Here is a 27633-nt window from a genome sequence, read left to right as displayed (position 1 = left end):
CTCACATACTGTGGACATGTTATCAGGAAGGACCAGTTCCTGGAGAGGGACATCGTGCTTGGTAAAGTAGAGGGTCAGTGAAAAAGAGGAAGACACTTAACGAGATGGATTGACACAGTGGCTGCAACAATGGGCTCGAGCATAGCAACGACTGTGATGATGGCTCAGGACTGGGCAGTGTTTTGTTCTGCTTTACATAGGGTTGCTATGAGTCAGAACCAACTCAACGACATCTAATGACAACAACAGAGACTCTCTGAGAAAAGTCAGTCAGGGGGAGAGGTGCCCATGGGAGGGACGAGGTGACCCCAGTGCCCAGTGGGGTGGCTGAGCTATGACACTAGGCTGTACCTACTCAACCAGGGACAGAGGACAAGCCAAAGAGGTCCAGGTTGATAGTCTGAACAAAGGCTGTGGTAGGAACTGAAAAAGGAAAATGCTGTGTACTGAAGATCGAGTAGGAGGTGAGGGCCTAAATGCACAAATAACACACACAAGCATCACGTGGTGGAAACAGCATGACCCTCCTCAGAAAGACAGATGGCCCTGAGTCGCAGTCTTGGCTCCAGCACTTGAACCAGTCCTGAGTTCTCTGTGCTTGTTTCCTCACCTGCCAAATGAGGACCACTGCCCATGCCCCAGGGCCGTAGAGAACTCTACTAGATGTCTTTGCAAAGGACCTGACCATGCCGCCTGCCTGGCCTGTGCCTCCCATCCGCAGCATTAGCCATTGAGGACCGAAATCGTCACCATGGAAGTAATGACGCTCTGACAGATGCCAACAAGAAGAGAGAAGGAGTGGAGGGAAGAGAGACAGCAGCTCGCAAGTGCGAAGAAGGGCCCACCAGTCATGACAGAGTGCGTGTAGAAAGAGAAACACGTGTCGATAGCCGGGCGGCCAGTCACAGGCCAAAGGCTGGGGCCCACTGCACCCGCCAGCTCATGCGCTCATGCGCAGACATGTGCCCATTTTCCTGGGTGCGTTCTGCAGAACCACACCCGGTGGGCCCACCCCAGCTGCTCTCATTGGAGCTATGCCCCGGGAGCTGCAGCAAACTCATGAGGGTCTACAGAATACTTGAAATGTTCAAGGGAGACACAGCACCGCACATCCTGTCGGATACTTCCGGGCTCCAAGGACTTTTGTTTCTGAATTTGGTTCTGGGATATTCCTTTCGAAGATATCTTTACCTTTGTGAGGCTACGTTTTGGCTGTTGATATGATGAAAAGCAAGCACCATGTAAAAATCCATGTGGAACAGGAAGTGAGGGGGTCCTCTGTGCCTGGCCCCAGCTTGAGACCCCGCCATGCCCACAGACATTCTTCCCACCCCTTAGCAACTGCGCTTACTGAAGAATGAGGTAAAAATATGACCTTTTTTTTTTTCTTTCAACTTAGGTGAATTATTCTCTCTAAGTTGTTAGAACATGAATAATTATCAAGTTGTTTGGGCCTGATTTCCTTAATCAACAAACTGCGAGGTACTTCTTTTGGCCTACGGTGCTGTGAAAACTGGCCTCTGCCTTTGGAGTGAAGAATCTTCCTCCTGCAGGTAAAGTCTCCCCAGGTGACACACAGACTCCCACACAAGCTTCCAGAAGGAACTTCAGGACTAAATGGGGCATCCTCCTGGCCCTCTGACTGTTCACTGGCCTTGTCCTCTAGGCCCCTTTGCCATGGAACCCCCAGGCCTCAAAGTTTTCTTGCTGCCCAAACCCCTTTCCTGCCTTCCAACTTCTTTTTGCTCAAAGAGAGGAAAAGAATGATACAAACGTCTAAGCAGTTAGGATCTGTAATCCTGCTCCCTGCCCTCAGTACAGGAACAACCCCTACAAACCCCACCTGACACCTGCCAGGCACCGTGCTCTCACTGCCTCAGAGGCCAAACTGCCAACCCAAGATGCCACCATCCATCGGGCCAGGGAGTCAACCCTGAGCAGGGACCTCCACAAGCCCCTGCAACAGTGCCTCCTTTTCTGGCTGGAAGGGACCACCCCCCAGGGACCTCCAGCTGCCTATGGTGGGGCAAAACATTTTCTTTCCTCCAAGGCCCCTCCAGGATCATCAATAAATGGAGAATTTTGTTTAATCAAACGTGGCAGATAATCCCCAAGCTTCAGCTCAAAAGCCACCCCCTCCGTCAAGCCTTCTCAGATTATACCACATCGCCATTTCCTCTGCCACACAGACAGTCCTTGCTCTCCAGAGGTGTTTCTCTGGCTGTGTCCTGCAGATGGAAAGACCCTTGAGAACAGGTCATTCGCCCGAAGCAAGGAGGGCAGCAGGGGCCCTATGGTCTGTGTAGAAGGCTGTGGCACAGGGCCCAGCTCAGGTTCCAGGCGGGAGTTGCAGAGGGTGCACCCAGGGGGCTCCCCTCACCTTCAGCCTCCTAAGAACAGGATGAGAAGTGCCAGGCCAGAGTTGGCCCCAAGCAGAGCCATGCTACAGAGTTTGGATTTTATCCTGGAAGCAAGGTGCAGACTTTTAAGCTGAGGGGACAAGGAGGAACCCCACACTCTCCAGAAGGAAAGAGACGTCCCTTTCCTGAGTTCCTTTACATCAGCTGGGTGATGAACTCAGGCCCCCCTCCCCCCCGCCACCCTCCTTTAGGGCTGGTGGGAAACTCCAGCTCAGGCAGTAAGGGGCAGCCACCATTTCCCTGTCAGATCAGATTCTCAGGGACTTAGATTGTACCCAGAAAAGGAGGCAGGACCCCTATTCTCAGCATGTCCCCTGCTGTAAGCTTACCCCTGGATCCCTGGAGGGCTGACAGACCCACCACCCTTCCCTCCGAGGTCCTGCTGCCCTGCAGCCTTCTTCCGTCTCTCTGCACACGCCACCCCCACACTGGGCTGGTGGGGGGGGGGGTGCAAGGCTTGCACAAAGACTGCAAGGGGTGAACAGCACTTTGCATAGTGCCCAGTAGGCAGGAAGGAGCTTGATAAGCATGTACAAAGAGAAGGTTCTGGAATCCAGCCCAGCACCATCATGAAGCCTCCCCTCATTTGCTTTCTCAGCCACTGCAAGACTACTCTGAAGACAAGGGGCAACCTCTCTCTTCACCGAGCTCTCTGGCATAGGGCGCCCTCACCCAGGAGTGGTGCCTGGGCCGGGCTTAGCTCTCCCTGCACCCTGCACCCTGTCCAGCGCTTGCCCTTCAGCTCCCTGCTCCTCCCTTCCATCGTCTGCAGAATGAGGAGGCTAGCTGTCCTCAGGATGTCCAGTGCTCACAGCCCTTGAAGACACCCCAGGGGCAGGGGCCAGGGGGCCGGGAGCTAATGCCACAGACAGGGAGAGAGAAGCAAGAAGCTAGGTGGAGGCTTTGAAGGTGGAAGGTCTGCGACTGGGCTCAGAGAGGCAGGAGGGGGAAGAAGACACAGCACACCTGCTCCGTTTGCAGGCTCTTTCGTGTCCTCCAGTGGGCACAGCCACCCCTCCTTTGTGTGTGCGGAGTCAGCAGCCCTCTTGGGGCTCCCCGTACAGGCGCTAATCCTCAGGCCCCACAGCTGGGGAGGCGGGGGCAGAAGCGCCTGGGGCTTGGCCCCCACCCCGCTCCCACAGACAAGCCCAGGTTCCTCCAGTAATGCTATAATTGGGTGGGATTTTCACTGAGAGAGAGGGAAAGTCCAGAGGAGAACTACGAGCCAGATCCCCCTCCCTCCTTCCCCCAGCTCATTCCAGAATTCTCCCCTCCTTCCCTCTGAGGCTGGGGGGCACACACTGACTCCAAGAAGGGGTAGCGGGAATGGGGCATGCATAGACTTAACTGGATCCAAAGACTTGTGTAGAGAAAAGTGAACTTTCCTTGAAAGAGAAAGGCTCTCCCTCCGCATTGAGGTGACCCCCCTGGGGTGAGTGCAGGAGGACCTTAGGCATCTCTAACCCAGTGGGATTCCTTTGCAGTTGGGGAAACTAAGACAGAGGGGGAGCCGCCAGCATGGTGGGGGTTGCTGCCTGTCTCTCGGTTCTCAAGCCAGTGCTGCCCACACCACTTTCCCTGCCAGGAAAAACTGCAGAAATGGCCCCAGGACCTTCCCTGCAAAGCTCAGAGCTCCTGGAGAGGGGACAAGTTCACAGCAAAAAGAGACACCATTGAGGAGTCAAAAGTTCTGATTTCTAGCCAAAGCTCTGCCCTGGGTAGCTTCTCTGAGCCTCTCTCCTGGCTCTAAAATGGCAGGGCAACATGAATTCCTGCTAAGCTGACAGCCAGCATTACTGTGACACAGACCTATGAGACCAGCCCAGTGACAGGTGGGAAAGCCTGCAGGATGTGTTATGTATGGTTCATTGTTAGTGTGTACCAAGGTGGGGAGCTGGGGGAGACTTCGTTGCCTTTCTCTGTCCCTCCCCAAATAATGAAACTTCCCAACCTCCCCGGCCTGCAGATGAATATGCAAAAGCTGAGAACCTGTGACTGGAAGCTGAGAGCTGGGTTCACCCCAGCGGCCCTGGACAAGTCCTTCCTTTCCCTGCTCTTCCCTTTCCCCATCAACAAAGTCATATCGCTTACTGAGACTGACAAACAACTTGCACAGGAGAGGCTAAGTCAGTCTGCACGCACTGTTAACCCCTGACAGACTCAGCGGTCCGTGGTCCCAGAGACAGGGACGGTGGCTGCTCCGCCTCGAGGGCTTCCACCGAGGCCGGCCCTCGCAGGGCCCGGGGTGCCGCGCTCTCCTCCCTGGCTGGGTGTAGGGGGAGAAAGGGAAGGTATCCACACCTGAGCCCCACAGGGACCTGCAGACTCGCGGCTGCACCCTGGACGCCCACCTGGGCACTGTCCCTGGGCTAGGCCACTCCTGGCCGGTTCCTCTCCTTCTGCCGAGCCGCGCGGGCAGCCTAGGTGCGGGCGAAGAGGGTCGGCAGCGGGCAGAATAGCGAGGCGCCATGCGAAGGTACAGCTTCCGACAAATGGTCCTCCAAAGCAAGGAGATGGACTAGAATGAGCCTCAGACCAGCCACCTGGAGGGCAAGGGAATAAGAGAGACCGGGGACAGGCGGCAGACCTGGAGCGAGAATGGGACGGCGCGTTCCAAGCTGATAGCAGGACGCAAGAGACTCGGAAACCGAGGGCGCGGCCCGGGAGCCTCGAGGGGGCGCGGACCCCGGGCTCCCCCCGGGCGCCGCCTGCCGACCACACTGTTTCTCTTCTGCCACCTCGGGTCGGGCCGCTGCCAGACCGCCGGCCCACCTGGTGCAGTGCTGCGCTCGGAGACCGTGCACCTCACGCGCCCCGTGCACCCGCGTGCTCGGTGCACCCGGACCGCACCCGTGCGCCCCACCCCCGCGACACGCGCGCCCCGTGCACCCCGAGGACCAACGCACCCCACTGCCGCAGGAGGGGCCAGAGCCGCCGCCGCGCCAGCTCCCAAGGCCCGGCCCGCCCCCAGCCCGCCCAGCCCCGGCCCCGGCGGGCGCCCCCCGCAGCGCTGCCCCGCCCCCGCCGCCCCGCGCCGCCCCGGGCCCCGGCCCGCAGCCCGGCCGCCGGCCCACCTGGCGCAGCGCCGCCCTCGGAGCCCGCGCGCCCCCGCACCCCACGCACCCCGCGCACCCTGCGGCCGCAGGAGGGCCCAGCGCCGCCGCCTCGCCAGCTCCCAGGGCCCGGCCCGCCCCGGCACCCGCGCTCTCGGGGCGGACTCCCGGCCCTCTGCGTTCTCCCGCCCGGCGATGGCCCCGCTCGGATACTTCTTATTCCTCTGCGGCCTGGAGCAGGCGCTGGGCAGCTACCCGATCTGGTGGTGAGTGAGACTTCCCCTCATTCGCCCTGGCCCCTGTCCCGCCCCCAAGCCACGGTCCCCTCGGGCAGGGCGCCCAAGGTGGCCCGGAATCTGCGCGCTACTCCTCCGGTTCCACTCGGGCCGCGGCGGGTTGTTTTCCTTGGCGGCCACTATCGACCTGTTCGGGCGAGGCTGGGACTAGGGTGGTGGAGCTTTCGGGGGCTTTGATCCCCCGGCATAGAGGGCAGGCGAAGGACCTGACTGTCCCAGCTGCTCTTGGCGTCGGACGGGGTGAACAGTGGGCTGGGAGAGGCGGGAAGAAGATCGGGCACCGGCGACACTGACACCAAGGCGACGGGCAGCCCGAGGCCAAGAGACAGGCAAGAGAAGATGGGAGGGCAAGCAGGAGGCAGCGAGGGGGGGAAAGGGAGATTAGCTGGAGACTTTCTTTAAGGACCATATCTTTTACACACATACACACACACTTTAAAACAAAGTCAATGAGACAAGACTGAACAGCTCGGAGCGGCGAAGTTACGTAAAGACAGTTGGGACCGGGCCGGGAGGGGTGGGGAGCTGGCGGCGGGGTGCACTCGGCCGTCACCGGGCCTCTCCGCGCCTCCACGGCCTCTGCCTGGGCGGGTGTCTCTAGGGGCCCTCTCTGCAAGCCCCCTGGCTGGACCGCGGTGGCAAGGCGGGGGCTGCCGGGGAAGTAAGGAGGGTGAAGAGCATCAGGTTTGAGGACCCCTAAGTGAGGGCTCCTAGGACCCCACACCTGAGAGGGCAGCGCTAGTCCTCCCGCAAGGCAACGCACATTCCGGCGAGACGCTCCTGAGCCTGACAATGGAGGTGCAGACCAGCCAAAGAAAGGGTACCAAAGGGCCAAAGGGTCTCAGCCTCCCCCTCATCTGCGCATATTATGAGGGGGTGGGGAGGCTGGAGTTATCCCCCCCTCGGGGCTTCCTGTTCGGCACAGCCGACGCAGGCAGGCGTCACAGAGAGTGGAACCCTAGCCGTCGTCCTCGGGGAGGCGGGCACCCTGAGACGCCCAGGATTTTCTGAACCAAACTGGGGGGCGGGATGCGGGCGCCGGGAGGCTGGGGCTAGAGGCTGATGATGACCCAGAATTGGAGAGAAGCCTCCCCACAAGCATGCACACCCCCCTCCAGGAACCCTCTCCGACGGCTTGCCTGGAATTATAATAATACTCCGAGAGGAAGGGGGTGTAGACCGAGCAAGCCGAAGTACATTTAATCCGATAATAATTTTTGTCTTCGTAGAGATAGTTCGGGAGCAAGGGCGCCCCGGAGGGGGGCTCGGGGTCTGTCCGCTGCAGGGCGGCGCGGGCAGGCAGAGTGGGAGGGTCTGACCAACGGTCGAAGGGCCTCGGAGAGGCGCTGCGGGGGCCCCGGTCGCCCCCTGGCCCGGCGCATTTCGCGCTCGCCCTCGCAGCCACGCGCCGCCGCTGCGCGGCACCTGCGCGCCGGAGTTGCCGCCCCCGAGCGCAGGCTGCGGCTGGCGTGCCCGCTGGCACCCGGACACTGACGCTCGCCCCGCCAGTCACTGGGAGCGAGAAGGGAGCGCGGCCGAGAGCCCTGTAGGCCGGCCTCGCTCTCCGAGCCCAGGCTTCTAATTAGAACCTGCCGCCGCATTCCTGGGCCCACGAGGAAGCGCCTTCACCCCCGCACGCCTCTTATAAAGAAGGGCCCTGTCACCGGCCTCCAGGCTTCCCCACGCTGGGGGTACCGTCTGCTCTGAGCGCCCCCGCCACACACACACCCATATAAACCACCCTTTTCACCTGCCCCAAACAAGCTCCATCTGAATGGTCCCTGAGAGATGCATTTTCCGGGAGAAGTGGGAGGGGCCAGGAGAGGGGTAGGGTCCCCTCGTTGTTTTCACCCCACCCCCCTCAGCAATCCAAACCCCCATTACACAGTCTGGAGGGAAGGGTGTTGTGTCGAACCCCGTCTAATTCTGACAGGGATGGGGTGGCAGGACCACAGCTCCTCTACCCACGCTTGGCTCTCAATGAGATTCTGACCCTCCCTCTGTGTTCTCAGTTTCCTGAGAAGAAGCTTCCTGGGAGGACACTGGCTCCCTGGGGACAAGACCCATCCAAGCCCTCAGTCCTCTCTCCCCTCTACCCTAGACAAGCCAGACGTGGGAAGGACATGCTCTCCCACGACAACACACACACACACACACACACACACACACACACACAGGCGGAATAGAAAGATTCACAAAAGACAAACCAGAGAAACAGACAATGGTGGAGGATCAGAGTATTAAAATCTGCAGAGACAGGTGGCGTATAACATTATACAATTTAATAACAGCAGAATTTTTTTCTGTCTTCTTCTGTACCCTCTACCTGGAGAGAGAGAGCTTTCCAAACGCCGTCTCATTCTTTCTCCTGCCCCTGGTTAATTTATCATCCAACCCAAGAGTCTTGGCAACTGCTGAAGGGGGTGGGAGCAGGGGGCTCTGATGTGCCTGCAGAGAGCAAGGGAGGAAAAAAACTGGAGTGGCCCAGGCCACGGGGCGTTTCTTTATAACTTCTCACCTCGCTGTCAGCCTTCCTAATTGGTGGTTTTGTTTCACCTTCCCTCCCTAAAACAAGGAGCCCACATGCCCCCTCAGTGTTTCCAAAGGCTGTCCCAGCCCCAGGCCAATTGTAGCTGGGCCATTACTGTGGGACCAATCGCATATGAAAGTGAAACTGACCAGGAACTTCCTCACCTGGGGAAACAAAACAAGGAAACAGCCCAAATCAGGGGCAATTAGGCTTTTGAAGTTGGTGTGGCTCTTGGTGGGAGTGAGGGGGCCAGGAGAAGGTGTCACTGGCAGCACCGTGTGGGAATTTGAATGGCCACCGCATCGGAGGCACCAGCCAGCTCCATCACAGAGCAGAAGGGTCTAGACTGGAGAGACCTGTGGGAGTGTTTTTCTAGGCTTCTTCTGAGACGGTGGGAAGGCAAAGGCCAGAGCAGGAGCCCCAGAGCAGCCAGGGCCTTTCTGAAGCAGCAGCTGCAGGGGTGGTGAGCACGTCTCAAAGGCCATGCAGTGCCAGCCTGGAAGGGATCCACCACCTCTTCTTCCTCTCCATCTCCCCTCTGGTCGTTGTTGTTGCTGTTGAGTGGATTCCAACTCATGGTGACCCCGTGTGTGCAGAATAGGACTGCTCCATAGTGGTTTCAAGGCCATGACCTTTCAGAAGCAGATCGCCAGGCTTATCTTCCAAGGCGCCTGTGGATGGGTTAGAACTGCCAGCCTTTCAGTTAGTAGCCCAGCGTTTAACCATTTGCGCCACCCAGGGACTCCCCTAGTCAAGCTGAGCTCTTGTTGAATTAAGACTAATGGGAAGAGTCCATGTTGCGTTTGGATGGGAAGGCATGCCCCATTCCCTTCTTGTGACATGGAACAGTCAGAGCACAGTGTCTGCGGTGCTAGATGATCTGCTCAGAACTGAAAACCTGCTTCTAACTTTCCATGTCTGGGTCACTAGCCTGTGACCCTCCCAGAGGCCTAGAGGACAGCCCGTCTTCCTGTCCCCAGCCCAGTGTACAGGCCATCCCCAAGCCAGTCCATCCTTCTCGACTGATATTACAGGCCCCCACTCCCCTAACCCCACTGTAGAGCACACCCCTGGCCACCTATCACTCACCCTGATTATTGTCCTCCCTGCCCCCAAACTGTCCCCTCCAATCCAGCAACCACACTGCCAGACTTTCTAAAAGGCATGAGTAGTGGCATCGGACCCAGATTCTCTGCCCTGCCCCTAGCTACCGCCACCTTCCCCATAGGCCTGGAAAGCCCGGTGCCCCGGCCCCTCCTTGCTGGGGCCCCTTGCCTCCTGCCTGTCCCTCACCAGTACCTGAGATTGTGCCATGGAGCAGACGGTCACCCCAGCCAGCCCTGGCAATAATCAGTGCCCTTTCCTCTGCTCTGAACCACTCCCACAGGCCATTAGTTGCTCACCGACAAGCCCTCTAGCTCCCCATGTCCACATGGCTAAGACAACACCCTGGTCTCTACAAAGCCAGCTGCGAAGCCCTTGCAAAGCTTTCGAGGGCCTTTGAGATCTTGCACTCTCCCCAGCCACCTGTGCTGGTCAGCACATAGCTCTCCTTATGCACAGGTGTCTATGCCACTCTTCCCACCCACCCATCTCTGCCTGTAGGGCTCCTCCTCACCCTGAAGGCCCATCTCATCTGGCATCTGCTCCCTGGCCCTCCCAGGCCCTCCCTGCATGACACGCACAGTGGCACACCCCCATGCAGGGCCTGGCAAGGGCATCTTTATAGTCCGGGGACAGAGCACAGCAGGTGGCTCTTGGCAGAGGGCAGCCTCACTGTCCATTACAGGAGACCATGAGCACTCTCTAGAGGCGAACCTCGAAAGGATGGGCAGGTATAGGGTGATGGGTGCGGATGGAGGAGCAATGAGCAGGCTACACAGATAAAACAAGTGCCGTGACGGCCATGTGCCTGGGTGAGCAGGGACTGCAATGGGTTAGGACAGAGGGTGAGGACCTGGGGGTAGGTCCTCATGCATGTGCGTTCCCAAGCTGGCCCACCTGTAGAGATGCCCTGGCCCTGCAGGACGTCACACGCAGAGCCCCACACCAGTCCTGAGGTGAGGGGTGGAAGGGGTGGCTTCCTGTCTGCTCTGACTCACAGCTCCTTGACTTTCTCCTCTCTGGCCTCTCCCTCCTGCCCTCTTCCATGGTCCCCTCTCCGAGGATTACAAGGCTTAGGATGGCAGGGATCAGCATATAAAACGGGAGATATTGAGACACCAGGTCAACCCCCTACATTGTGGAACCTCAGGGGCATTGGGAGAGTTGCCTTCAGAGAACCACAAATTAAGGGTCAGGCAGCTTTGTGCCACGTCACCACAAAGACTAGCATCCATTATATTGACCCTTTGAAAGCCTACCACGGCAGCTCCCTTCCAGAGCTCAGAGCAGGAGAAGAGTACCTCTCGTCTCTCTAACTTGGCTGCTGGAAAACTCCATGCCTGGTGTGGGGCTCAGAGATGGCAGATTCTGCCTCTCCATTTCATTTGACTTGTTGTTGTTGTTTTTTTAATGATTGTCTGCTTCATTGGCATAAGCTCCTAGGATTCTTTTGGGAAGGGAGAACAGAACAAATAAATACAGTCAAAGATGGATACAATCTTGGAGCAAAGAGGAACCATAAAAATGACCTCATAGAGCCTCTTCTTTAGTAAGGGGTCCTTGCCCCAAATCTCCAGCCTTTGTGTGAGCCCCTCCAGGAACAGGAAGCTCCCTGGCTACAGCTGAGGTCCCTCAGCTAGCTCTGTGGTCCTTCCTTAGCATCTTTGTGGGCCAGTAGCTGCAGGCCTGGGCAGACTGACCGTAGACCAGGTGCAGCCCAGGCTCCTCTGCTTGTAGACATGTCCGAGGGGGCTGGCAGTCCACCGGACGGTGTGGTGCTGAATACCGGGCACAGATGGAGGGGCATGGCTCAGAGCCCGCAGCTCTCACCGTAAGTGTCCTGAAGGCAAGCTCCTTTCCAAAGGTCCCTGTAAAGGTGACAATGCTGCTGCTGTGGCCTAAGACTAAAAGGGCTTAGCTCTTTTGTCCGTGAAACTTATCCAGAGTGACTCAAAGTGTGGATCTCAGACCAGAGCCCTGCAGAAATGAGGGCAAAACAGAGAGTCAGTGCTTAAGATGTCACTGCAAGCTGGCAGTGCTGTCACATTTTCATTGTATTTTATTATATTTTGCAATAGTGGGCTAGAAAAAATTAAGTCCCTCACTGGCTACTTAAGCAGCACTTTCCACAACTGCCACACAAGCCTGAAGCCATCGAGCTTGGCCCCGAGCCCACACCGGCCCCTTCCTTGTGGGATTTTCTCATATAATCATGGTCCCACCGCTCCTCACCACTCGGCACTTGTCCTGTGAGTTTTTGAACCTAAGGCAGGACTCTGTTTGCCTTTTAAAGCACAGCAAAGAGCTGGGGCTGCCTGCTGCTGGGAAGTTCAGGGGAAGCTGCGGCTGCTTTGAGTGTCCAAAACGCTGTGAGGGGTGGACTGGACTTCAGTGCAACTCCAGAGGGACACTTGTGGGTTACACAGAAGCAGATTTGGCTCCACGTAGGAAAAGCTCCCTAAACATATGAGCCATTGCCGGATGCCAACTTGGGAGGCCTGGAAGCAACGAGGGCCTGACCACCTATCCATGGCCTAACAAGGATGCTGCCTGAGAATCTGTGGTTCTCAGGGAGGGATTTGACCATGGCCGCGCTTGTTCCCACCGAGAATCCTTGGTTCTTGGGGGAGGACTCCATGATGTCCCCACTCCTCCTCCTCTGAGAATCCGTGGTTCTCAGGGGAGGACCTGACGACAGCCTCGCTCCTTCCACATAGCCACCTGCTGCCCTGACCACCCTCTTGTTGGGCCTCACTGACCTCACTCCGTGCAGTTTACACTAGTGCAGGTCACCACCATGTGCAGGGTAGGTGCACTGCTGAGCTCAGTGGTGCAAAGGGCGTGAGCAGCCTCTCCAGCAGCATGCCTCCGCCCCGCCGCAATGCCCTCCACATTCCCACATGCCCTCCCAGCCTTGCCCCTCACAGAGCCGGCCCCAGGCTCTGTCACTCTTGGCACTCTGAACTTACGCTATCGTCCCTGTCCTCCTCGCCTGGACTGGACACTCGGTGGGACTCCAGCCCCAGCCCTGCGGCCTCTTCACTGAGGGTCTGGGCCAGGCACTTCATGGCGTTCATTCTGTTTCTTCCTCTGTAGAACAGACACCTGTGGTGCCTGAGTCATCTGGGGTGTGTGCCATTAAATGGGGACATTCCATCCCCCTTCCTTCCTTCTCGACTTCTCTGCACCCTCTTTGCCCCATAGCTGCTCTGTATGATTTGGAAATTTTATGAGTGCCTTGGCTCTGTGGGGCCTGAGGACATAATATTCCTTCCCTTGGTCCCTGAGGCTGGGTGTCCATGGGCTGTACTGTGAGGGGTAGGCGGGCAGGCGTTTGGAGGCGCTGCCTCAGTCTCCCTCCTGGCCTTCCTGGTGAGACAGCTGGAGGTGTCGCACTTCCACATTCCTTCCCAGCTAAACGTGCCGCCGCAGCCAAGGAAGCAGGCAAATGCGTGGCCGCGGGCACAGGGAGCCTCTCTGCCCACCTGCTGGGACTTGCTCGAAGTATGTGTCAGTAATCCTGGCCCGGCTCGGGAGGAGGGGTGCTGCCAGGGCTCCAGGCAGGACTGGGGAGCTTGCTGGGAAGACACAGGGCCCGGCAGCAGTCCTGGTGGCCCTTCCCCATGGGGAGCCTTTCTGGGTGGAAGGTGCTCAGCTCCCTGCAAGGTCTGGAACAGAGGGATAGCATCCCATGAGAGCCCTGTAGGGAGGCACAAGGCCCTTCCTGGGCTGCTGGTTACAGGAAAGAGCAGACAGGCTCCTGAGGACTCCACAGGCAGCTCGCACCCTCAAGGGAGCCCAGTCCATGGGGAAGCCAGGCTCTGGCCACTCCTTTTCCAAGAAGGAGCAGACTACTCCTGTCATGCAGGGCAGCCATCATCTGAGTGAGGCCACGGGGTGGGGTGGGGGGCTCTGATGGCAGAACACAGAGACTCCAGACCTGGTGGGAAGGCTCACCAGAGCTCTGAGCCAGCCAAGGACAAGGACATGGACCTCGCCCAGGAGACCAACTGCAGGAGATGAGGATATGCCAAAGGGTCTCGGGAGAGCTGCAGCATCTCTCAGGTGCAGATATAGCCTGTGATTCAAGCAGAGAATGAGAAGGATCTGATCTTCTCTGCAAGCCTCGGAGGGAATATGGTCCAGCCACCTTGTGTTATGTGGAGAAACTGAGGCCCAGGAAAGAGAAGGACATAACAGCAAGCAAACAGGCTAATGACAGAGCTATCTGCCAGGCTTGGCCAATGCCATTGGCTTTGAGGACACCATAGTTTTAGTTACCTCTATCACAGAAATACCACAAGTGGGTTGCTTTAACAAACAGAAATTTATTTTCTCACAGTTTAGGAGCCTAAAAGTCCAAATTCAGAGTGCCGGCTCTAGGGGAAGTCTTTCTCTCTGTCAGCTCTGGGGGATGGTTGTTGTCTCTTCAGCTTCTGCTTCCTGGTTCCTTGGTGATCTCCATGTGTCTTGGCATCTATCTTACTCCATCTCTGCTCTGTTCACTTGTTTAGCCTCTTTTTATACCTCATAAGAGATAGACTCAAGACATACCCTATGCTAATCCTGCCTCATTAACGTTACAGAGACAACCCATTCCCAAATGAGATTATAACCACAGGCATAGAGGTTGGGATTTACAACACAATTATGGGGGGACAGCTAAATCAAATATGGATGAGGCTTTAGGCATATTCCATCCTGCAACAAAATTCCTCTTCATCTGTGAACCTGTGAAATCTAGAGTACAAGTTATCTGTTTACAAAGTACTATGGTGGAACAGGCACAAGGTAGACATTTCTATTACAGATGGGAGAAATTGGAGGGAAAGAAAGACTAACAGGCACCAAGAAAGTCCAAAACCCAGCAGAACAAATTACATTAGCCTTTAATGCTTGAAAAAAATCCTCTCTTCTCTGAGACCATCTGGGCAATGGCTTCGTCCTCCAGACTCTGGGTGTTGGCCATGCCTTCTGGATTCCAAGCGGAGGCCGCTCAGCCCTAGGCTTCAACTCTGCCTTCCAGGCCTCTGGGATGGCAACACTGCTCCCTTGGCTTTAGGTGGACCCATTCTCCTAGTCCATCTGAATTGTGACCCCATCTCCTTGGCCCTGGCAGGCTCTGTTCTTCTGCCCCTTGGGCATGACAGCCCCACCCCCTCAGCTTTGGGCAGTAGCCCATCTCCCTAGCACACCTTAACAATAGCCCCACACTACAGAACGAAGCTGGTGAAGATCCAACTCTTTGAAGCCTAGGAAGCTGTGGCTCCACCCTTTGAGATCCAGGAGGCCATGGCCCCACCCTTTGAAACCGAGAAGGCCCTGCTTCCCACATTCCTTCCAACACTTCTGCTGATCTCTAAGCTGCTTCAGGTATGGGCCTTTTCTGTTCATGGAAACAACAAATGTAGCTTTTATAGTCTGTTTCCTGCCTGTAGAATTCTAAGAGGCAAACAGCATTCTTACCTTTCATTCTTTCTCTGTCCCCTTCAGTCTAAGCTGAAGAGTTTTCTGCTGTGGTGGTTTGTTAGATCCATCAGTTACAGGCTTAATCTCTTTAACAAAAGATTGTGTAGCCACATCCTTGGTGAAAATTCTAGGACATATCCTAGTTTGTACAACAGAATTTTCCAAATCTTTGAGTTCTGTCTTTATTTTGCACAGTTCATTTTTAAGTCCATTTCTTTCCTCTCTCATTTTACTATAATCAGCAAGGAGAAACCACATGGACCCTTTAAGATCTTGCTTACAAATCTCATCAGCCAGATATCCAAATTCATCATTTACAAGTTCTACCTTCCACCAAACCTTTGAACATAATTCATACAAGTTATTTGCCACTGCATAAAAAGCATCGTACCTTCTCCATTGTCTAATCGCATGTTCATTTTCTTTTAAAGCCTCACCAGAAGCATATTTAACACCCACATTTCTAGCAACATTCTGTTGCTGGTGCCATATGTATTCTCTAAGACGATAGAAACTTTCTCTAGCTCTTCTCACTTCCTTCTGAGCCCTCACCAGAATTGCCTTTGTTGTCCATAATTCTACCAACAGTCTCTTCAAGGAAATCTAGGCTTTTACTATAAAAACAAAACAAAACAAAAAAACCCATTGCTGTTGAGTCATTTCTGACTTATGACTCATAGCAACCCAATAGGACAGAGTAGGACTGCCCCATAGGGTTTCCAAGGAGCACCTGATGGATTCAAACTGCCAACCTTTTGGTTAGCAGCTGTAGCTCTTAACCACTACACCACCAGAAATTCCAAAGGCTTCTACTATTAAGTACCTTAAAACTCTTCCAGCCTTTACTCATTATCCATTTCCAAACCCACTTCCACATTTTAGGTATGTGTTAGAACAGCACCCCACTCTTCCGTACCAAATTCTATCTTAGTTATCTAGTGCTGCTATAACAGAAATACCACAAGTGGATTGCTTTAACAAACAAGCTTTATCTCTCTGTTGGCTCTGGGGGAAGGTTATTGTCTCTTCAGCTTCTGGTTCCTGGTTCATTGAATATCTCCATGTGTCTTGGCACCTGTCTTACTCCATCTCTCCTCGCTTGTTTAATCTCTTTTATATCTCAAAAGAGATTGATTCAAGATATACCCTACACTAATCCTGCCTCATTAACGTAACAAAGACAACCCATTCCCAAATGGGATTATAACCATAGACATGTTGTTGTTGTTGTTGTTGTTGTTAGATGCCGTCGAGTTGGTTCTGACTCGTAGCGACCCTATGCACAACAGAATGAAACACTGCCTGGTCCTGAGCCATCCTTACAATCGTTGTTATGCTTGAGCTCATTGTTGCAGCCACTGTGTCAATCCACCTCATTAAGGGTCTTCCTCTTTTCCGGTGACCCGGTACTCTGCCAAGCATGATGTTCTTCTCCAGGGACTGATCCCCCCTGACGGCATGTCCAAAGTATGTAAGACGCAGTCTCACCATCCTTGCTTCTAAGGAGCATTCTGGTTGTACTTCTTCTAAGACAGATTTGTTCCTTCTTTTGGCAGTCCATGGTATATTCAATATTCTTCACCAACACCACAATTCAAAGGTGTCAATTCTTCTTCCGTCTTCCTTATTCATTGTCCAGCTTTCACATGCATATGATGCAATTGAAAATACCATGGCTTGGGTCAGGCACACCTTAGTCTTTAAGGTGACATCTTTGCTCTTCAACACTTTAAAGAGGTTTTTTGCAGCAGATTTACCCAATGCAATGCGTCTCTTGATTTCTTGACTGCTGCTTCCATGGGTGTTGATTGTGGATCCAAGTAAAATGAAATCCTTCACAACTTCAATCTTTTCTCCATTTATCATGATGTTGTTCATTGGTCCAGTTGCTAGGATTTTTGTTTTCTTTATGTTGAAGCGCAATCCTTACTGACGGCTGTGGTCTTTGATCTTCATTAGTAAATGCTTCAAGTCCTTTTCACTTTCAGCAAGCAAGGTTGTGTCATCTGCATAACGCAGGTTGTTAATGAGTCTTCCTCCAATCCTGGTGCCCCGTTCTTCTTCAGAAAGAATACAACCCTGGTGCACACCTTTCCTGACTTTAAACCAATCAGTATCCCCTTTTCTGTCCAAACAACTGCCTCTTGATCTATGTAAAGTTTCCTCATGAGCACAATTAAGCGTTCTGGAATTCCCATAGACACAGAGGTTAGAATTTATAACACATATTTGGGGGGGACATAATTCAATCCATAACAACAAAGGGCCGCCCTCCCCAGAGTGCTTATCCTTCCCTGCCTTAATGAATTGCAGCCCGTCCTTTACAGTGCCTGCTTGCCCTGGAGGCAGCAGATTTTCAGGGTCGCGAGTGGCACATGCTAGGCACACAGCTCACTCTCATGCCCTGCCTGCAACACTGCCTGCCAAGGAAACCATCTTGGGTGCCAAAAACCAAGACTCCACCAACCATAATAGGACAGGCCATGGAGCCCCTCAAGCCTCAGCTTCCTCATGCAAAGTGGTGTTCTTTTACAGGCTGTCAGGATCATTTCTGACCTGGGTCTCCATGGCTATGCCAGGAGAAGGGCTGGACACTGGCAGCAGGGTGGAAGAGGGGCCAGCCTGGGTCCTAGCTCTTTGTCCCAGGGCCTCCCTCATGGAGAGCAGTTTTTGTCCCCCTGTCCTGCCACATGGTGATGCCCCACAGTGACAGTAAAGTTCACATGGGAGTCCAGGCAGAGGCTGGGCGCCTGACCTGTCCCTCCCTCCCTTCCCTGCATGTCCCAGCCAGCATCTTCCATGCAGAGCAGAATGGGCTGGCTGGGTGCCTGCCTTCCCTCAACAAGAGGGAAGAAAATCATTAGTGCTTCCAGGCTGAAGGTGTGGCTTCCAAGGCATCAGCAGTCCCAGGCTGGAAGACCACACGGGGCCTGTTTCCAAAAACACACTTGTGCACATTCTGAGTGGAGGTGGCAGCTCACCTTAAAAACAAATCATTACTAACAAACAACTGACAATAGCATTAATGAAAACCTGGAGGGAAAACAAATCTGTGACTTGACCGACGTGATACAAGCATTTCCCTGCACCAGACCCTTTCCTTTTCTTCACACACGCCTTTTCATAATCACAAAGCCAGTGAGCACACTAGTGTGGACTCTGCTGCCAAGGCCACCTCCGCCCTCCAATGGGCTCTGCATCTCCAGGTCTTCTCAGCACCCATTTCAGCACCCATACAGGCACCAGTGTGGATGTGCCCCTACCACCAGCATCTCAGCTGCATGGACACCTTTGAGGGAGGCCTCTCTGGACGAGGGGTGGTTAGCCCTCTCCAGCAGGGTAGCATAAAGGGGTGGGTGTCTTCTAGGAGCCTCCTCCCTCATTGGGCCACCAGCCCAAGGGGAAGTGAGTAGATTCCCCACTGAGTGACTCAGGGCAGCCAGGTGCAGCAGTGAGGGGAAGGGGTGAGGCAAGGTGGGTCAGGCTGTCCTGCCCTGCTGCTCCCCAAGCCCCAGGGCATGTTAGCACCCTCCCACCTGGCTTTTCCCCGAGGCCAAGAGAAGAGCAAGGAGCACACCCAGGGCTTTGGCCAAGGTACACCTGGGCAGGACCTGCTCCTCCCTGAGCTTCCTGCCTGCTGGAACATACTACGGTGATGACAATGAGGAAGAGGAGGAGAAGGCCCATGATGCCATCTCCACAAGCCAAGGGCTTTCCAAACAGGAGGGTCTTCGTGTTCCTGTGTCGCCCCAGAAGGGATCCGAGCCTCACCATGACTAAGACAGAGGGGATTTGTGGGTGTTGAATGAACAATGGCTAACGTGGAATTCTCCCACCTGGAGAGGGGTGTGCGCGTTGTGCTGTGCCGTACTGTGCCCAGCGTTCCCATCTGCACCGCTAAAAAGGCCCTTCCTATTCCTCTCTGGACACCAGTTTGCACACCTGTAAAGCATGTGAAGGAGAAAGGTTGGAGAATTCATTTGAAACCCCAAGAATCCAGGTGAGAGCTGGGGCAGGCTCCTGGGGCTTAATGAGGAGCTGGGTCCATGTTTGCCCTCTAGGACCTGCCCCCCGAGAACACTGGCGCAGGTGAGGGTGCCTGCTGACAGTTCTGTGGGGTGTCCACCATTGACCTGCCCCTTCTTTGAACCAGACAGCTCCCCTTCCAGTCTGCATCTCTTCTGAAATGTTCACCAATCACGCTTCCTCCTTCTGCTAATTGCTGGCTCCAGAGGTATGACGACATGGGGTCCCTGACATCCCAGGGCGATTGCACTCATCGTTGACTTCCTGAGGCCAGTCCAGGATCGGGGAGGGCCCTCAGTGCCCCCATGAAGACAGGTACTCACAGTGACGTGATGCACCTCCCTTCTCTGGCTTTAAAGCTCTAAACCCACACTGTGGAAGAGCAGCCCTCACCCTTTTGGTGGGTGGAAGTTTCAGGAAGCTGTGGGGTCCCAGAAGCAGAAACTAGAGGACAACCCTTGACTGCCACATTAAAGGGCTTGGGCTTTAAGAAACTTTGGAAAGCTCCTCATCCGCAGGGTGACATTGAAGTCCTAGGATGTCCAAGCCGGAAGCAGCCTCGGCAATCCTAGAATCCGGTGCTTCTTATACTCAAGTGAGCTTCTGAATCCCCGGAGGGCTTGTTGAGACTCAGCCTGATCCGTCCCCAGTGTCTGACTCAGCAGCTCTGGGCGGGGCCCAAGAATGTGTATTTCTAGCAAGTCCCCTTGTACTGCTGATGCTGCTGGCCCAGAGACCCCGGTTTGAGGACCCTGCTCTGGGCGAGTAACCTCAAATGTTAGCTGGGTAAACTGAGGCTCAAAGAGTTCTAAAGAAGGAGGCCAAAGTCAATCAATAAGATGGCGATACCCAGGGGTGACAATGGTGATGGTTGGTTGTGGTCACTTCACATGCCCCCTTCAGTGGTCTTTCCGTGCTGGAAACCGTGAGTATAGGACCAGGGGGCATCCGTAATGTTCCATTTCTTTAGTTGAGTGGTGGCTGCACAGGTTTTGTTTTATTATTATAGTCTATATGTTACTTGTTTTCATATATTATTTTGTTTGCACTGGTATTTAACAGGAGCCCTGGTGGTGCAGTGGTTAAGAGCTTGGCTGCTAACCAAAAGGTCAGCAGTTTGAATCCACCAGCCGCTCTTTGGAAACCCTATAGGGCGGTTCTACTCTGTCCTGTAGGATCGCTATGAGTCAGAATCAACACAACAGCAATGAGTTTGGGTTTTTGTTTTGTTTTTTGGTATTTAGTAAATTCCAAGGGCATCCTAGTACACTGGAAATAGAGGGCCTTTGGAGGCAGACAGATACTGGGCCCCCTGTTCTGCACATGAACGTGCTGACCTTGGCTGTTCCTCTACACCAAGTCTCAGCTCTTCATCTGTGCAGTTCACATGGCTGGTGGGCTCGAGGGAGGCATAGAACAGCCCAGGCCTGTCTGCAGCCTTGTACACAAGGTCAGCGTGAGCCCTGCTCCTGCTGTCCTGCAGACCACTGGGCGGTGGGCAGGCAGAACACTGCAGGGGGTGGGGACTAGGCAGGGCTTTCGCAGTAAGCTGGTGGCAGCTGGAGACAGGAGCAGTGGCCGAGGAGTTTTAAAGGAAGAAATAATTAGCTTTAGCAAGAGATCCCACTCAGAGGAGGGCACATGGGTGCAGTGGAAGGAGAGAGAGGTGCTGTCCACAGGCAGTGGTGATGGGTCAGCGAGGGTGGCAGTGGCAGCAACCCTCAGACATCATACGTTGAGGGCCACCAGCTAAAGGAGGCACCATCCCCTCAGGGGCTTCTTGTCTCCCTAGAAGGTTCTGGCCCCTGGAAGTCAGTGTGGGCAGAAGAGAAGGGAGATGGTGAACACCTTAGCTTTCTGCTGCTGTATGACAAATTGCCACAAACACAGAGCCTTAAAACCACATCCATTTAATAGCTCACGATTCCGCACATCAGAAGTCTGGCTGGGCTCCACTGGTTCTCCGCTCGAAGTCTCAGCATCTGGAAGTGCTGGGGGAGAACCTGCTTCCCACCCCACTTCCCGTTTATGGGAATCCAGCTCCCTGCTGTTGGCCTGCCAGCCTCGCTCAGCTTCTAGAGGCCTTGTCTGCTGCTCTGCTGCTGCCCACCCCCGCCCCACCATGTCCTCCTCACACGTTGAATCTGCTGTCCCGCCTCTTCTACTACAGGCAGCAGCACACATGTGGTTAGATTAGCTCCAAGTTGACTGACGAGTGAGTGCCCTTATTTACAGCTGATTTCACCGGCGTTTGCATCAATGTCCTGTTTCTGGTCCAAGAGCCAGTCCAGGAGCCCGAGTCTCACTTAGTGTAACTATTTCGTGACATAAAGCCCTTGTTCTGGGCGCGGGTCTGAGGACACTGGGGAGTGAGGACCCTAAGGCCATATAGAAGTGACACTTTCAGGCGAGGGAGGCCTGGAGGTGCTGCGGCCTCACCCTTCTGGAAGCCCAACCTTCATCTGGCATTTGGCTTTCGGAGCGAAAAGGCCACAGGCCTGGACACTGCCTAGTGCAGCCCCGCTCCCTGTGAAGACCCCCGTCCCTCCCCTCTCCTCCTGGGCTCCCCAGCCCCAGCCCAGATCTCACCCCTCTTCCTCCCAGAAAGATGTGGGAGAAAGGAGTTACATACTGCGGTTTTCCAAGTGTTGATTATTTTGGGTCCTCTACCTCTTACCTCTGATTAGAAATGTGGATCCTAGCAGGGGTGAGGAGTGTGTGACTAGTTTGGATTTTTTAAATATATTTTAATGACCTTCAAGGCCCAGTGAAGCCCCCTTAGCCCTTCCCACAGCACACGACCCTCTGCCGCCCCTGCACTGCGGGCTGTCCCATCCAACCTGGGCAGTCTCCATTGTCTAGGTTCTCTCTGTTACTGGGCTTTCGAAAGGTGAGGCCTTTCTGGAAGCAGGTCAAGGAATGGAAGGGGCCCTCAGGTCCAGAGAGGCAGGAATAGCCCCAGGGTGGCACCCGACTCCATGAGGGTAAGACAGAGAACTGTGGGTACTGGTGAGGCCAGGACAGCTGGAGCCATCAGGCTGTGCTGCCTGCACCCTGGCAGCGCTTGGGCAGTGGCATGCCAGGGCCTGTCCTGAAAGAGGGCTGGGGCAGGGGGAGGGCACTATGGGCTGTCACGCTGACTCAGCACACTCCAGAGGTGCTCAGGCGTGGGGGAGATTGAGCTTGGAGAGCCCCTCTGCTGCTGTGGGGCAGGGGCCTGGGACCACAGGAGAAAGGTGAGGACAAGACCCTCCTCCCCTGACCCTGGCCTGGGCAAAACAGGAAGTGAGGAGGGGAGTGCAAGCTCTGTGCTCTCTGTAGGAGGGCTGGGCTCTCTGGTGGGTAGAGGGGCTTCTTCACTAACTTATCCCCCCAACCCCACCGCACAGAGTGAGCCCAGCCTTGGAGGCATCAGCAGTGGGGATGGGGACCTTGAAACGGGCCACGTCGCTGGGGCAATTCCTTCTGGGGCATCGAGAGGTTGAGTCAGAGTCAGGGTGAGAAGCTCAGACACCAAGCTGAGACTAAAAAGTCTCTTTCTTTCTGTCTAAACCAAGCAATCTCATTCCTTTCCACTTGTTCTGAGTCTCCAAACAAACCAGCACATTTAATCGGCCAAATTAAATCAACTCAAGTGAATGTCCCTTCTTAAGGTGCTCCCTCTCCTCCTGCCCAGCTGTGGTCCGATGGTGGCAATGGAGAAGGAGGGATCTCAGAGCCACCTTCTCAGAAGTGCTCCAAGACGACCGCCATGGACTCGCAAACCTGTTCTTGACATTGCATTAGGAGAATTTTCAGACATACAGAAAAAATGAAAGAATACATTGAATTCAGTGTACCCACCTAACCACCCCTCTATCTACCCATCCATCCATCTTATTTTCACACACTCCAAAGCTTTGCAAGCATCAGTCCATATCACCCCTAAACACACCTGCATGTACCTCATCAACCATAGCTCAATGTTTGTTTGCGGCTCTTTTGCAGAGATCTCATGTGGAGGGTCAAGTCTAGACCTGGTAACTGGGGTGCAGGACCCAGAGCATAGCGAGTCACCACATCTGGGGCAACAAAACTGTCCTGGCTTACCACCTGAAGCCCGCTCAGCCCTTGGCCAACCAGGACAGCTGGTCACCCCAGCCTCACCCTCATGCTAGCCCCTGTGGTGCCTCTCCTGGGGCCCTGGCTATCTCCAAGGGCAGAACTTGAAAACCACTAGCCTGGCCTCCATGGTCAGCTCCTTGGCCTAATGTCCATTAAGGCCCTGTAGAGCCTGGCTGTAGCAGCCCTTTCTAGCTCTGAGGCTAAAGGAGCCTGATGGGCAGCCAAGCAGGCCAGCCAGAGGGACATGGGGAGCTGTGTAACAGCTGCTGGACTAGCCAGAACCAAAGTCCTGCTTCCCCACCAGCCAGCTCCTGCCCATTCTTCCATCCACTCATCCGGCTACTCAGTCCTCAGGGACCGCTCCCTCATGTGCTTCTCCACTCATTTGAGAGTATTCTTCAAACTCTGCACGTGGCTGGCCCCGGTGGAGACCCCAAGAGGTAGAGGCCCCTAATTCAAATGATATCAAATCAGAGGCTGAGCTGGCACTAAAGCCAGCCAAGTCATGGACTCCCAGGGAAAGTTGGGGAGGGTGTGCTCTGTGGGTTCACTGTGCAGGGCTGTTCCTGATGATGCCCACTGCATCCTCCCAGAGCCCTGCAGTGGAGTGCGCACACCATCCATGTCAGCTGTGCCCTGAGCCTTTATCGGGAGCGGGGCCCATGATGAAAAAGGCTGAGTCCAGGGACTTGGGTCCAGGAGGGGAGAGACATGCTCTGCAAACACAGGGGGCTGCAGTACAAAGGGGGCAGCTGGCATTGAAGCAAGGAGGTAGGGGAGCGTTGTTACACACAGATGGTGCATGAGTCCGTGAGAAAGGACCAGAGAGTCTCTGAGAGAAGGGAGAAAAAGGCCAGTGCCAACCCAGCAAAGGAACAGAAAGCACACATCTAGGGAGGGTGGCGGGATGCAGGCTGAGCAATCTTACAGGTGTGAATGGCCACCAGGCAGTCACTAGAGACACTGCCAGGAGTGGGGCAGAGAAGCCGAACAAGGGGTTCAACAGCAAGCGGAAGGTGGTGATTCTCTTGAAATGTTTAGCGGTGAAAGGACAGATAAAGGGGCATCAGCTGGAAGGAGAACTGAGGTCTAAGAGGAACACTTTGCTCTCTGCATTGTAAGGACACAGAGCCACCGGCTGTGCTCAAGCAGGCGCCCGTAGGTGACCAGAGAGGCAGAGCCTGGGTGGGGGCTGGCCCTTTAAAAACCAAACCACCATTGTTCCAGGAGGGAAGACAGAATAGCAGGGTGGGGCAGGCAGGCCTGAGGGAGATAGCACCTGAGGCTTCTGGGTTTTGTCACATGAAAAATGGGCAAAAGGTTGTTGACCAAGAGCATAGCTTGTTGGTCGCTGTAAAGTGGGATCCGACTGATGACAACTTTACGTAAAACAGGAGGAAATGTTGCCTGATCCTGCGCCATCTTCATGATAAGTGTGTTTGAGTCCGTTGTTGGGGTTGTTGTGTGCCTTCCAACCTAGGAGGCTCACCTCCCAGCACTATAAAAAACCTGTTGCCATGGAGTTGATTCCGAATTTATAGGACAGAGTAGTACTGTCCCATACGGTTTTCAAGGAGCTGTTGGTGGATTCAAACTGCCAACCTTTTGGTTAGCAGCCGAGCTCTTAACCACTGCACCACCAGGGCTCCTCCAGCACCATATCGGATAATATTCTGTTGTGCTCCATGAGGTTTTCGTGGGACACTCACAGGTTGTCCAAACAATACAAATTTATTATTGTGGTGCACTCACAGGTTGTTCATTAATACGGATCCCTCATAAGTATTACGTCCATCCGATGAGAGCCAGAACACAGAAGACGCCCCCAGAGCATAAGCACATGGGAAGGAGACAGCAAACACACAGAAATCAATGTTCACTCTTCACTGTTCCATGATGGGAAGCCAGTGTTTACTCTTACATCACTGGCGGGCACATCTTAGATGTCAGCAGGCGCTCCATGTCTTAGGTGCTGGATTCACATCACCAGCTTAGGTCAGGTGCAGCATTGCTGTGCTTGCTCTGTCTCTCTGTGGGCAGGCCTCTGTGCCGAGTCTCCAAAGCCTCTGCAGGCAGCCCCCTTTGCGCTCTAGTCAGGCTGCCTTGCACCCTGGCCAGGCGTCCTGCACTTCTGACAGGCCAGGCCCCCTGTGCTTTGGGTGGGGTTTCTGCCACTGCCCAGGCCCTCTCGTGGTCTCTGCTATTCCTGGTGCTGTCGCAGCCCTAAACACATACAGTTCTCAGCCCACTTCTCCCAGGTTGCTCTGCTGCCACTTTGTTCAGCAGACTCCAGCTTCTGCTTTCTCCTGGCCTCTGCTGCTATTTCTCCTGCCTCTGCACTCTTACGGAGCCCAGGGTTTCTGCTGGGTTGGTGACCATCTCTTCTGAAGAAGTTCCAATCTCTTGACCTCCCCATTCTGGGACAAGGACTGCGGGAGAGGGCCGTTCTTCAGCACAGAGCTTCCATGTCCCTAGAGGAGGTGCTCACCACTCTTCCAAGAGCAGAATGTTTGAGCTTTCCAACCCAGAAAGCTCCTGTTATCGTGTCTTCCCAGGCTCTTATTGGCCTCAGCCTGTGTCCTCCTGAGGCTTAGTCCATGTCATCCCCAGGGTGATCCCTCTTAGTCTGGTTGGCCTGTACTAATTGGCCTCAGGTGTGGTTCTGCTCCCAAAGCCAGGACCACAGGACTAAACTGTCCACTGCAAAGGGATGTCGTACCTCACAGTTTTCACTGGCTAGTTTTCCGAAGTAGATCACCAGGCCTTTCCGCATCTGATTTAGTCTGGAAACTCCACTGAAACCTGTCTACCAGGGATGACCCTGCTGGTATTTGAAATTCCGCTGGCATAGCTTCCAGCATCACAGCAACATGAAGGCCACCACTGACAGACAGGTGGTGGAGAAGCATAGCAAAGGAGGCTTAAATGAAGCCTCTGGTCACTCTCAGCTCCCACGGCCATGTTTCCCTCCATTGCTCTCCTGCCTGCCGAGGTCCTCTCCCTGCTGAGTGCCCCCATCTTCTCCCACCCAGGTCCTCTCCCCGCTGGGCCCCCCATTTTCTCCTGCCTGGAGGCCTCTCTCCCACACTGTGGACCTCTGCCAGGTGCCTCTGTTTCTGGGTTTGCTCACCAAGGCCTGAGCAGGGCCTTCCCCTCCATTGGTCCCTCTGTTGAACCACCAAAAACTCAGCCCCTGAGTCAGTGCGAGCGGCCCTGAGAGATGGCAGACATGGTCATTGCCATCTCCAGACAGAGGGCAGACACGGGAGCCATCCCATGCAGGGCAGAGCATGAACAGCAAGGGACAGAAACATGGGCGCACTTCCCACAAAGGGACCCTCAAGCCGAGCTCCAAAGGGAGAGAGAAGCACGGTGGGCAGGCCAAGCAGGGAAGGCATTCACGTAGCTGCGTTGGCACTTGCTATCACCAAATATCAGGGCCTGTGGGGCTGTCGGCCAGCCAGCGTGGGAGAAACCTGGGAAGGTCAGACCTGGCTTGGCGCCGGCACTTCATAAGTCCTCCATCAATGCATGAAAGGACTGCAAGCAAGCCCTCGTAGTCACACGCCATATTGGGGAAGAGGTTCTAGGCTGGGACACAGATTCCTGCCACTGCGTGACCTTGTGGAGTTCACATGGAGGACAGACAGGGCAGCATCTGCTGCATTAGACTGAAGACGTGACAATTCAGAACAACGTGGCCTCCAGGGCATGGGCGTGCAAGGGACCTGAGAGATGCTAAGCGTCTGGTATGGAGGTTTTGGTGTCTCGCCCAGGATCAGGGACACAGGAAGAGGATAAGCAGCCCCCTAGAAGGAGGGCTGTCCTCCTCTTGGCATGCTGGGGTGAGGAGCCTGTGGAAGTTCTGGAGGGCCTGTCTAGCGGGAGTGAAAAAACATGGGGGGTAGAGGACACTGGCATTGGGTATCCACATTTGGGACTTCCAGGGAATGTACCCATTTCCCTTCCATTGCGTTTTTCCTTCCAGGATTGGCAGGGCAGGGAGCCATGCAGGCAGAGTGCAGTAAGTGCCGTATAGGGAAGGCCAAGAGGATCAGGGCTCAGGATGGCCACAGGGGGTGAGGGCACCTGGCATGGTGTTCAGGATGAGAGGGTGTACGTGATCCAAGGAGCAAAGGCCCTTCGGGGCGGGACTTGTGGAGACAGAGGTGGGAAAATGAGGTGAGAGGCTGGTATACTGGAGCACAAGAGTCTGCAGGGTAGGAGAGGGGTGCGAGATGGGAAGCAGTGCTGTCCAGTAGAACTTTCTGCAGTGATGTAACGTTCTCTCTGCAGCCACCGGCTGTTCCAGGGGCCAAAGTGTTTGGGCTTCGTGCTTCAAGGTGAGGCAGCTTCTGAAGGTTTTTGAGACAGAAGATGGTTTTTGAGACAGAAGTAATTTGTATGACCAGAGGGTAGGTTTGTTTTTCTGAGACTGGGAGACCATGATTCACCATTTCCTACTGCTCTCGCTGCAGGTAGATAGAACTGGCACTCAAAACAGGACTTTCTAAACGTTAGCATCCTAACACATGTGAGTAGGTCATGGAGGACCACAGAAGCTTTTTTCCCACCCTCCTGATAGGTATTTAATCCTTCCAGAGGGAGAGAATGTGCTGAATATGATTAAC

General features: G+C 54.8%; 1 protein-coding gene across 1 annotated transcript in view; it reads left to right on the top strand.

The window, feature by feature from the left end:
• Positions 1-5668: 5668 nt before the first annotated feature.
• The window catches only part of WNT3A (Wnt family member 3A), an 84171-nt gene continuing 62206 nt past the window's right edge, over positions 5669-27633 (top strand). The window contains exon 1 of the mRNA XM_064279806.1: positions 5669-5739. Coding sequence (XP_064135876.1) covers positions 5669-5739 — 71 coding nt within the window. The remainder of the gene's footprint in view (positions 5740-27633) is intronic.

Source organism: Loxodonta africana, chromosome 2 (assembly GCF_030014295.1).
Source record: "Loxodonta africana isolate mLoxAfr1 chromosome 2, mLoxAfr1.hap2, whole genome shotgun sequence".
Taxonomy (NCBI): Eukaryota; Metazoa; Chordata; class Mammalia; order Proboscidea; family Elephantidae; genus Loxodonta; species Loxodonta africana.
This window is presented reverse-complemented; position numbering and strand designations above follow the sequence as displayed.